General features: G+C 37.4%; 1 protein-coding gene across 2 annotated transcripts in view; it reads left to right on the forward strand.

The window, feature by feature from the left end:
* The window catches only part of LOC126356306 (peptidyl-prolyl cis-trans isomerase E), a 78,217-nt gene extending 70,903 nt beyond the window's left edge, over positions 1-7,314 (forward strand). For both annotated transcript variants that reach the window (XM_050007253.1, XM_050007254.1), the window contains one exon: positions 1,459-7,314. In XM_050007253.1, the coding sequence (XP_049863210.1) occupies positions 1,459-1,527 (69 nt within the window). In that variant the 3' untranslated portion in view covers positions 1,528-7,314. The remainder of the gene's footprint in view (positions 1-1,458) is intronic.
* The last annotated feature ends 5,644 nt before the right edge of the window (positions 7,315-12,958 follow it).

Genomic DNA, 12,958 nt, shown 5'->3' on the forward strand with positions numbered 1-12,958 from the left:
CTAGTTATTGTCCATGTTTCACTTCCATACATGGCTACACTCCAAACAAATACTTTCAGAAACGACTTCCTGGTGCATAAATCTATATTCGATGTTAACAAATTTCTCTTCTTCAGAAACGCTTTCCTTGCCATTGCCAGTCTACATTTTATATCCTCTCTACTTCGACCATCATCAGTTATTTTACTTCCTAAATAGCAAAACTCCTTTACTACTTTAAGTGTCTCATTTCCTAATCTAATTCCCTCAGCATCGCCCGATTTAATTTGACTACATTCCATTATCCTCGTTTTGCTTTTGTTAATGTTCATCTTATATCCTCCTTTCAAGACACTGTCCATTCCGTTCAACTGCTCTTCCAAGTCCTTTGCCGTCTCTGACAGAATTACAATGTCATCGGCGAACCTCAAAGTTTTTACTTCGTCTCCATGAATTTTAATACCTACTCCAAGGTAGCATAATAGATATGTGCTGATTTGGTAGAACTACATCTGTTGCTGCATTTTATGTTTTTTGAAGATGGGAATGTGGGAGAGGGGAGGCAGGCAGGAGTCTATGTATGTGAAGAATCATTTCTAGTTGTGTATCAAATGATGAAACCATCAACACACAAATGTTAATATAATCCCTCGGGATCTGAAAGGAATGCTCGCATGTGTGTCCTCTTGAATACTCGTGCCATGAAGTTGTGGTGGCATCTCTGTGTATTCTTCTTAAATGTGTATATTTCTTTGCGACTATGATACTACCATTGTGCCATACTGGCCTGCTGGTATGACTTTAGGAAGGCCATTGAAGGTTATCTGATCTGACATATGCTTGAGCCTAGGACAGATCCAAAAAAAAAGAAGGATGGAAACAAAGAAAGAAAATTTTTTTAAAGGAAAATTTCAAGATAATCTGTGAAAGAATAAATGGCAACCAAGCCTGTTCTTGATTCAAATCTTCCACAGTTTCTTGCAGGGCAACTTCTCATTGCTGTGCTCCTTTACAGATGTACTTTAGTAGTAGGCTTTTGAAATACCAAACTGAGAGGGACATCCAAGTAAAAGATTTGTATACAGTGCCTATCACAATTAGTAGTGAAAACTAACAAGAGTGTAGGAGGAAAATGGGTGAGAGGGCCACCAAATGAGTAGTTGTTTGTGTAGGAAAATGTTCTCAGTCCAGCCCTGTAAAAATACATTAAAATACTGAAACATTGTAATCTTTGTCTTGAGATATTTTTCCAAGACTTTTTAATTGTGATGAGAGTCTGCTTTCGATCACGCAAGGTTATTAGTACCTGTGAGAGTCGTTCTTTCTGCAGCTCGACTGTAGTTTTAAGAATGAAAAAAAACTTTTTGTATTACATTGTTATGCAACTGTTTGAGAGATTCAAATCTTTCTGCTTAAATATTCTTTGGTGGTTATATGTATTTGCTTGGAATGTAATCAATTTCTTTCATTTTTTTCCAGAAATGTGGGACAAAAGCCGGCACACCAACAGAAAAAGTGACAATTGCAGCATGTGGGGAACTTGTTTAATTTTATCTACAGTGACATGCGTCATTTGAAATCTGTTGGGCAGTACAAATTAATTTTAATTGTGCAACTGTGAACATTTAAAAAAACTGTCACTGCTGTGAAGCAACTGTGTCTGTACATTGGAATAATACCTTCTAATTTTAATGAGATAACTAGAAAATGGAAGAAACATTGCTATTGAAAAGAAGAAGAAGAAGATGAAGATGAAGAAAACACTCACAAACACTGTGATATTCACTGTTATTGAAAGTGAAGATGTGCCTTGTATACACAGTGAAAGTGTTAGTCTGTCTTTTATTTTGAAGCAAACTGATTTTGTAGCCTTTTTTAAAATTTGTTGTTAATGTCATTGTTTTTTACAATCACAGAGTCTTATCATATTTGAAGTGGTGTAGAAGTATTGATGTTTACATAAAATTCTTGCAGTACAAATATCACTTTAGTTACTGACTGATGTTATTTATTTATTTACACATCAAGTTCCATAGGACCAAATTGAGGAGAAAATCTCAAAGGTCTTGGAACATGTCAGTACATGAAATTACAACATAAAAGTAATAACAGATAAAAGTAAAATGTTTATAACTGTAAGGAATATGTACATTGAGAGGCCAATATCAAAATGCCCAGACTCGTGAACAGGGGTCGACAAGAGGTTCGTACCACTTATTGTCTGAACTGCCCATTTCTGAGCCATAAATATCGTTTTAGAATGGGAAGAATTACCGCAAAATATAATACCATATGACATAAGCGAAGTAGACTAATTTTTGTGTTGAACGATCACTCGGTTCATATACTTTTCAAATAGTAAAAATGGCAGCATGAAGTCCTTGAACAAGATCCTGAATGTGGGCTTTCCACAACAGTTCACCATCTATCTGAACACCTAGAAATTTGAACTGTTCAGTTTCATCAATCATATGCCCATTATGTGAAATTAAAATGCAAGTCTTTTTTTTTTGTTAGAAACTGTAAAAACTGAGTCTTATTGCGATTTAGCGTTAGTTCATTTTTTACAAGCCATGAACTTAGGTCATGAACAACAATATTTGAAACCGAGCCATGTTGCATACAACATCCTTTATTACCAAACTAGGGTCATCGGCAAACGGAAATATTTTAGAGTTACCTCTAATACTAGAAGGCATATCATTCATATAAAAAAGGAACATGGGTGGTCCCAACACTGATCCCTGGGGCACCCCCCACTTGACCATACTCCACTCAGACCTCACATCATACCCATTCTCAACATTGTGAATAATGACCTTTTGCTGTCTGTTGCTAAAGTAAGAGGGGAACCAATTGTGAGCTACTCCCCGTATTCCGCAATGTTCCAACGTCTGGAGCAATATTTTGTGATCAACACAATCAAATGCCTTATTTGAATAAAAAAATATGCCTAGCATTCGAAACCTTTTGTTTAACTCATCCAGTACCTTACAGAGAAAAGAGAATATAGCATTTTCCATTATTAAATGACTCCTAAAGCCGAATTGTAGCAACTTGTGTGATATAAAATGATCAATTAACCTTACATGCACAGCCTTTTCAATAACTTTAGCAAACACTGATGGCATAGAAATAGGTCTAAAACTGTCTACATTATCCTTTTCTCCCTTTTTATAAAATAGCTTTACTACTGAGTACTTTAATCATGTAGGAAACTGACCATTTCTAAAGGAAAAATTACAAATATCCCTAAATACATGGCTACATATGCAGCACTGTACTTTAATATTCTGCTAGACACTCCATCATATCCATGAGGGTCCTTATAGTCTTCAGTGATGTAATTATTGACTCAATCTCCCCTTGTCTGTACCACAGAGGGATATTTCAGACATCAATTTCCGAAAGGCATTTGCCAAGAAAGTTGTATGATTCCCTGCAGAAACTATATTTTTATTTTAATTCACAGGCTATGCTTAGAAAATGATTGTTAAATGCTGTACATGTATCTGATTTATCAGTAACAGAAATATTCACTTTGTATCGTGGACTTTGTGCTGCTGACCAGACACTTCCTTCACAAATGACCACATGGTTTTAATTTTATCCTGTGAATTAGCTATTCATTTGCATACCACATCCTCTTCGTCTACCTAATAACATTTTTGAGCGCCTCTCAATACTGTTTGTAATGGGCTACTGTAGCTAGATTGTGACTACTTCTAACATTTTGCTATAATTCCTGCTTTGTTCTACATGATATCCTTATCCCACTAGTCAGCCATCCTGGCTTCCTATTATTGATAGTACCCCATTTAGGACATTCTAATGGACAGCAACTCTCGAAGAGCATGAGAAATATGGTAAGGAAAGCATTATATTTATCATCTTTGTTATCGGCACTATAAACATGCTGCCACTCTTGTTCCTTGACAAGGTTTAAAAAACTCTTTATTGCAGTCGGGCTAACTTTCCTATGTAGTTTGTAATTATATGTGACATTTGTTTGCATACAAAAGCCTTTTAGTGTTAAAAACTGTGCATCATGGTCTGAAGTGCCATTCACTCTTTTACTAACAGGATTCCCATCTAGTAATGAAGACTGAATAAAAATATTGTCTTTGGCTGTGCTACTGTTCCCCTGCAGCCTAGTTGGAAAAAACATAATGTGCATCAGGTCATATGAATTTAGCAGATCTACCAACACCCTTTTTCTTGCATCATCATATACAAAATTTGTATTGAAGTCACCATGTATAACTAATTTCTGGCACTTGCTACAAAGTGAATCAAGAACACTCTCTAGCTTGCACAGAAATGCTCTGAAGGCAGAATTAGGGGACCTATAAATAACAACAATTAGAAGTTTAGTTTTACTAAATGCAACTGCCCCTGCACGACATTCAAACATCTGTTCTGTGCAGTGCCGTGATACGTCTTTGGACTCAAATGGAATACTGTTTTTTACATACATAGCCACTTCCCCACCCCGCAAAGAACTCCTTGAAAAACAGCCAGCTAATCTGTATCCTGGTAAAGGAAGATTCAGAACTGTCAAATTATTTAAATGGTGCTCCGATATACCAATAATATCAGAGTCAAAATCTATAAGCAGTTCACTAACTTTATCTCTAATACCTCTTATATTTTGATGAAATATGGAAATTTCTTCTCTACTTGGAAACATAACTTCCTCTGGAGGTGAGCCTTTAGTTAGAGGGACTTCCTTTAAACAAATATATCTATCAGCTGACTTCAATCTAAAAAAGGTGCAGCTCTAACACCAACTACTACAAGAATTTTTCCATGAGTGGGCCCACCACCACACACTACACTGTCACCTATAAGCTTTGCTAGCCTCCCCTTCTCATACCTTTTGAGATGCAGGCCATGCCTCGTGAAACCCGATCGACTGATGACCCAACTGGCACCACTGAAATGTGACATATGCCCTCTGTCATCAGCTCCCTCTCCAGCCCCATGTTAACATACCTAAGAGCCGCATTAAGATGAGGCTGATCATGGTGCAGAAACAGTTGCATGAACTGCACGTTTGTGCCACCAGTTTGAGTAGCTATCTTTAGCAGGTCACCACCTACATTGTACTCCCCGTCCTTATCAAGACTGTTCCCTGCTCCACCGACTATCACTACCTGATCCTCCTTGGTAAAATTCCTACCCAACTCCCATCTGCTGTCAGTCACCTGAGCCAACCCTGCAGTAGGCCTCACAATGCTGGTGACCTGGTACTCACTCCCAAACACTTTCTGCGACTGCTGGGCCACACCTCTACAGTGTGAACTACGTAGCAGCAGAACCTTCTTCCTTCTGTTAGGCTTCGAAACTGACCTAGGTCTCCTAACTGCTGAGGACTGCTGCAAGTTCCCTACATCTACAGCTACAAGAGGCTCCTCTCCACTCAACTCTGACAGTTGGTCAACTGTCAGATATTTTGCATATATGCAAAGTATAACTCTCTGAATATCTCCTCCTCCTCCCAGCTGCCTTCTTGCCAACTGCCAGTTCCTATTCCCCCTCCTCGACCTATCTAGTTCCTCTTTTGCGCGTTGTAACTACACCTGAAGGGCACAGATCTTATGCTTCTGTTTCTCTATCAACTTATTTCTACTACAGATTCTGCATTCCTAGGAGAGGATCTTGCCAGAATGCCCACTGGCTTCCCCACTGCACACCCCTCTTCCCCCCCGCCAGTGAAAATACTTCGAACAAATCCCATACCGTAATCCACCACTCACAATCCTACGACAGAGCCCACACTTCTCACTCAGGGCAAAATTTTACAGTTACTAAAAAGAAAACTATATGTTACCTAGGTTCAGTTACCAGTGGAACTTAATAGAACTAACAATAGTGGTCTTGAAATTCTCTGTCTATTAAGAAAGCAACTACTTGTATTAATACTACTACACCACAACTGATACCAATACCAACAAGACTTCACAAAATTATTAGCTAAAACCAAAAATTCAAGCCATTACTGGAACACTCAACGAATGAATGAAAACTTAACTGAAATATTTCACTAGAAACAATAGGAAATGTCATCTGGAAACTAAAGCATGAAGTTTACTAAAAATCTTCAACACACAGAAAACTCTATAAAACACAGCGAGCGAATGTTTCCAAAAGTTTATTAAATTGTTATTTCACCACAAAACAGCACTGAGAACTGTTAAATTTAGTAACTGTATAACAGTGCACAAATAACTTTTTCAGTACGCACTACGTGTGTAAGCATGTATTATAACTTTGGTAAGGTTAACTTAAATTTTATTGTCCAGAGAAGCATTAAAAACACAGGGCAAACCTCATAGAAATTTTTGACGAAGCAAGCTGGAATAATTTTAATTCCCCCCGTTTTCTCATCTGCCTCCTTAAAATTAATTTTTTCATTTTGACTTAATTAACAGTAACGTAAGTGAGTATAAGCTGTAGTTTCATAAAAGAGAAAGACTGGACCTTAGTTTTTAAAGAATGTAACACCAGATCTAATTTTGTGTTTAGTTTTATAATTGATTTTCTAATTTATTTGGATTATTCCTAGTTAGTATCTTTTGTTATAGGGTGAAATCAGTAATTGTTTCGTAACTTAAATTATATTGTTGATGTATAAACAAATATAAATTCTGTACTAATTATAAACATTTGTAAGACAAAATGCTAGCATTCTCAAAGTATTTATTTGGCTCTATTCAAAAACACGTTAGCAAAGTCAGCCCTTCATTAATTCCAAAGTAATCAACAGTTTTGTCAAAAGTATTGTTTGCATAACTACATTTGTTAATTTAATGATTTAAACAAATAATTCAGTGTAAACCTTGTTGTAGAACAAACTGTTAAAAGACGCAATTTTTTGATGTATTCAGTTAATTTAAGTTTTAATTGTAAATTAAACTTTGAACAATGTGTAGTTTCAGCATGTATTATTGTGAAGATATATAAGGGCCCAATTTCTGGTCACTAGTCAGTCAGTCCACAGCTCGTTTCAGAGGAGTAACCTGTGCTGGTTAGAACAACAGTACTTCAGATTAACTGTGGAACAAATGTTAAACAATTAGGCCATGTGTAAAGACATTGACAGTGTGTGCTCTGTAAGTACCTGATTATTCTTCAAGAACTGTGAACTCTGTGATTAGGTTTTACTGCTCATAGCTGTTCAACAGTAAACTATCGTAGCAATATGGAGTTTCACCTGCAAACTACTAATGAGGCTTATGGATGGTTTAAACGATAGTGTACTGGTCAGAGAACTGTGTATTATTGTGGGGTTATGAACTGTGAAATTAAAGTACTATGAAACACAACAGAGAACGTGACGGTTACATAATTTGCAGTAGTCAGTGTCGGAATCCACAACCCATTTTTTTCGCTAGTGTAGCACTGCAGTACATCAACACTGAGGACAACAATCAACAAACGACGTTATAAAAGCAGGAGGGACTGCCACAAATTGAGCTACCTTCCCATTGTAAAGTCAGTTGTAGAACTGATGTCTAGTTTTCTTAGTATATGACAAAGTATTTGATTGCACTAAGAATTTATTCCACCACACAGCACACCAGCAGTTTGTATTTTCATCCTTGTGGTGCTTTGGAGTCAACTAATGCCTTTAATATCTAATGGATTTTTATGTTGACAGGTAAGTACTCTCACATTTCTTCAGATTCAGCTTCTATAATAACAAGGATGTTTCAAACAATTACTCTAAACCCTTGTTATTTAAAACCAGTTGATCAACATTTTAACAATGGAATACACAATAAACAATAAAAACTCAGAGGTATCTCAAAAATTGGCATCATCATACTACCATAAACATTTCAGTTCATTAACAGCCTATGGCCATAGGGATTTCCATGTTGTGAAGGACTACACGTAACGAAATGTTACTGTTCGAAAAGGCTTACTTCCTTTGTACAGCATAGGATGTTCCTTTCTGCCATACTAACTATAAATATAATGATGTATCATATCCTCAGCAAGTAAGTCAATTGGCAAACTACTTATATCATATGTTTTCACCAGAGTTTCCTTCTAGGATTGTTTCTCGGCTTCCTCTCCTATCACAAACATTTATTTGCTAATCTAAATTGCTATTGAATTATTGGTTCTCATATGGAATTATTAACTGAATGCAAATGTGAAACTAAAAGTACAGCATTGAAGTAATTATAACCAAGTGGTTGGCAGCAGGTAATGTTGTAAATATGAAAAAGTGAAGTGTTGTAGCTGTGCCAGTGGAGGTTTAGTGACAATAAATAGTTCATACTGTTAACTCTACTGTGAGATTTGCTAAATGTGTACTTTCTCTCCTGTATGAGCATCACACTTCCACCTCATTCATAGCTGTCAGTTGATTTTAAACAGAGTAAAGGTACAATTTTTATATTCCTTCCTCAATCTCAGTTCCTGATTGACCCAGCCCCTCTTAATCATTAGGATTGTGGATCCTAACAAATACCCGAGGCCCCAACCATGCCCCCTAACCTCTTTGTAAATGTATATTTCTGTTTTATTATGAATTACAAATTGAAGTGAAATAAATGTTAATAATCATATTTATCAAGAGATAACCTCCATTGTGACATTTACTTCTGTAGTTTGCCTTCAGTATATAAAGCCAGTTTCCTTTTAGAGTAGAGTTTTTAAACTTTCTTGTTAGTCATCATAATATTGGCTTAAAAACCTTTTTAAGCATATCCCTATAACCTGTAGTTTACCTTTGCCACTATTTTTGCACATTCAGGCTTCAGTCGTAAATTTCTGTTGATCACAATCTTATTACTGCACTTGAAAACAGGTTTGCTTCACACAGGCACCATTTGTGCCATATGATACCGGTTGTATGATGAGATGATGTCTCTGTTGAACTAAGGATTACATACTCTGGAAAGGTATGCAATTATGTATGAAAAACTTTCAAATGTGTACATAAAGTGCTGAAACAGAAATTTGAATTTACACATCCTTTTCCCCCCTCACTGAAGCAATGAAATTTCAATTTAATTTTATACATTGAATGTTTCAAGTGCAATGAAAGCTAACAAACAGGTAATGAGTTAAACATTATAGCACTACGCAGGGTGTATACACGGACAAGGAAAAAGATTCTCGGATTTCCCGGTTAAAAATATACTTTCTCCCGGGTCAAAACACACGTTTTCCGTGTTAAGTGACAGTATATTTTCCCTTGGAATTAAAAAACTTATCAATCCTTTGAATGGTTATGCATACATGAGCGTAAAATTTCCCGGCATTTTAGAAACCGAAACTCAGGGAAAAAGACACGTTTTGGAAATATCTATGATGTGCAGCAACATGTACGCTGCGTATTTTTATATTACGAAAGTATACATTGGAATTCCACCGAACACCGCATGTTACATTGAAATCGAGATTGCGATGCGCTTTTGTGAGCCAGTCATAGCTCATGTCACCTGATCTCACCAGCCGATGACAGTAGATATTCAGAACATAGGACACATAATTTAATCAGCCAACAGCAACATCACTTTAAGTAGCACGAACAAACAAACAGGGAAAGTTAATAGTTTAAATTAATATACAAAGTGTTGTTACAAGAAAAGCAAAGCTTTCACATACAATATTGATCTCTAAGGTTAATAAGCTGCAAGAGAAGCTAAACTTTCATATCTAATGTTGCTCTTTTTTGGGCACGTTACACGTTAAGATATATCACACAAATGTGCCAGTAAAATTTTTAATAGTGACATAAATGTCTGATCTTCAGGGTTCGAAATTCTTCTAACTGGCTCGTCATCAAAGAGTTCATTTTTAAGTGAGAGTCAAACGCTCTGTGATTTAAGAAATTCATGGTACATTCTCGCACATAGTTCAACTTACGTAAAAGGATATTTGCTTTGAAAGTAACGCTTTTCAAACCACCATTCGCAATACCTTCCCGCGACCTGATAGAAACAGGTTCGTTTGAGCAGTTGCCAGAGAGCGCAGATAACAGGCGACACCACGCTTGCGCAACTACCTTGATGTAGAAAGCCCGTATGTTCATATGTGTAAGACATTAAAAGATCATATGTTATGTCATAAAAGAAGCAAGATGTTAGAGGATACTCCAAAAGCATCGGAATTTTGTGAACCATACTAAAATGCATAATTCGGCTTAAAGTACACATTCGTATGTCCAGATTCCCAATGAAGTAAACCTCGACCTGATATTAAGCTTTTCAGTGTGTTTTTCAGGATGTACATTTTCTTGGAGCACCAGTACTGTATTGTAACATGTTTGGTTCTTTATTATGGCATAATGCCATATGTGCTAGAAGATGAAAACTCTTATTTGAAATGCAGCGAACAGTTTCAGCTAGCCACTAGTGTGGAATGAAACACTTTGTTTCAAATACATTAACTGCCTCTGTGGAAAAGATTAGTAAAAGTCCAATTTCTTTAGCAAACAGACAAAAATAACTTCACTGTTCTGCAAGGCAGTTAATGCTCGACTGTCAGAAAGGTGGAAATAAAATCAAATCTGAAACTAAAACATATTTTAGCCTTCCGTAAACATGTGACATCCGTTTTCTTTTCATTTTACGTGAGTAAACAAAGGGGAAACAGCAAATTCACTAAATGTAAACAAGGGTCACGTGGAAACTACCCACTATAACTCAGACTGCTCTGCGCATCAATCAACCTCCCCCCCCCCCCCCCCCCCCCGGATCTACGATATTTGCGAACCGGGTCAATACTATAAAAAAATCCAATTTTCAAAAATACGTTCATCTTGTAGTGCACATCTTTCTGAAAAGTCTGCAACATAAACATATGTGTTCGAGGAAATGTAAGACATGTTATTTGGTCTTAAGTGTGTCAAACTGCGCAGCCACGCCTATTCATATCGTATTCTTCTATCGCACGTCACTGTATTTCGCTCTGTGGAATTGAAACGTGTATATTTTGTGATGGATGCCATCAAACTATATTCAGGACAGTGGAAATCGGAAGAACAAGAACTCGTCAGAAAATTTGCACTCTTTACTATGTATTAGCTAATAACTTGCTGTTTTCTGTGACATAAAATGAAATATAGGCTACATAAAACCAATAAAGACTCTAAGAGACAAGTACACATTTCTTCAATCCTTAGCTCCTAGCATTTTTTTTCGCTCTAATCTTGCTTTACGTGGCGTGCTTTCTTTTGTGCGAAAGAACTATTAACTCATCAAAGTTCGTCAAACATTTTGCTACATGACAAAACGAAATGTCGTTATCTAATACTGAGAAAGCTGTTAATACAAATTACACCGAAGACTGTTGTGGTTTCTCGATATGATTACGTCTGTTTTGTCACTGTCCGCTAGATAAAATAAAATACGCATTACTAATATTGCAGCAATTTTGTAACACACACCAAATAAACGAGACTGTTTTGGCCAAATGGTCATTTTTATAACACGGCAGAGTATAATTGACGAAGTACCAACACCAAATGCCTATTAGGCCTATTACAAGGAAAAAGCTTTATGTTAGGAAATTATTTCACGTTTCATTCATACGAACCAGTTTCTCAAGCATGAGATCAAAAAATAGTATTACGAAATTTTTATATACATTTTGAATTGTCTTAATCTTCCATAATTTGTGTGATGTCCCCATTTCTTCTCCTTCTTCGTTCTAACAAACAATTTTGTTATAATTAATTTTGTAACTACCGGTATTCCTGTCATAGCTGGCCGTGTTGGCCGAGCGGTTCTAGGCGCTACAGTCTGGAACCGCGCGACATCTACGGTCGCAGGCTCGAATCCTGCCTCGGGCATGGCTGTGTGTGATGTCAAGGTTAGTTAGGTTTAAGTAGTTCTAAATTCTAGGGAACTGATGACCTCAGAAGTTAAGTCCCATAGTGTTCAGAGCCATTCGAACCATTCCTGTCATAACTTCACTAACCCTGCCGGAATCACCAGTCTATTTATCCCGCGATTATTTCCCGGTTAGGTTTTGTTACGTGTTCGTACAACACGTTTTCCGCGTTACTTCCAGAATAGAACTTAAACTGCTGTTAGCCAGGGGCTGTACAACTGGTCCTTACTAGTGTAGCGATCTGGCCAAAAATTTTCTGTCAAAATTTCATTTTCTTCGGTACACCGAGAAGATAATACATAATCTTTCTCACCTGTTATTCCTGTTAGTCGTTTTTTGCCATTCTGGTAGTCTGAATCCATGGATTTCGCTCGTAATTATAACAACGCTGATCATTCGCAAACCCAGTCAACCACATAATCAGAGCGCGATTGGCATTCGTCCGTTCGGCTTTACTCCGCTCAGCTCGTATAGCCCCATCTCCTTTTGTCTGCGGAAAGTTTATTTCTATATGCCATGAGGATTCTCCTGATAGATACATCACGTACACTATGTACGCATTCAGAAATCAACTTAAAGTGTGTTCAAAAACTAGCAGGAATGCGTTTCAAAATCATATGAATAATCGACAGACCAACGTGGACTGTGTGCTAGGCGCTTTGTGAAACAAGTTTCTTTTCCTCAAGAATATGAATTTGGCGCCCCCTTTTCCCGGTGGCATGTAGCTGCTAGCTGTGATTGTTTGCACAGCTAACACTCACATTCCTGTAGCCAGAAGCGGGAGAATCTACAACTCGAACGCGACTCAACTGCGCATACTCATGAGTGGACTCGCATTCGGGAGGACGACGGTTCAATCCCGTCTCCAGCCGTCCTGCTTTAGGTTTTCCGTGATTTCCCTAAATCGTTTCAGGCAAATGCCGCGATGGTTCCTTTGAAAGGGCATGGCTGATTTCCTTCCCTAACCCGAGCTTGCGCTCCGTCCTTAATGACCTCGTTGTCGACGGGACGTTAAACTCTTTAACATCCACCACCATACGCATGAGCCTACTCGTAACTGCTAAAACGAATCTAATGACTTCACGCTCATCGGAGGCAATTTGTTGTTATTAAGCGCTGCATG

The sequence above is a fragment of the Schistocerca gregaria genome, chromosome 3, assembly GCF_023897955.1.
Source record: "Schistocerca gregaria isolate iqSchGreg1 chromosome 3, iqSchGreg1.2, whole genome shotgun sequence".
Taxonomy (NCBI): Eukaryota; Metazoa; Arthropoda; class Insecta; order Orthoptera; family Acrididae; genus Schistocerca; species Schistocerca gregaria.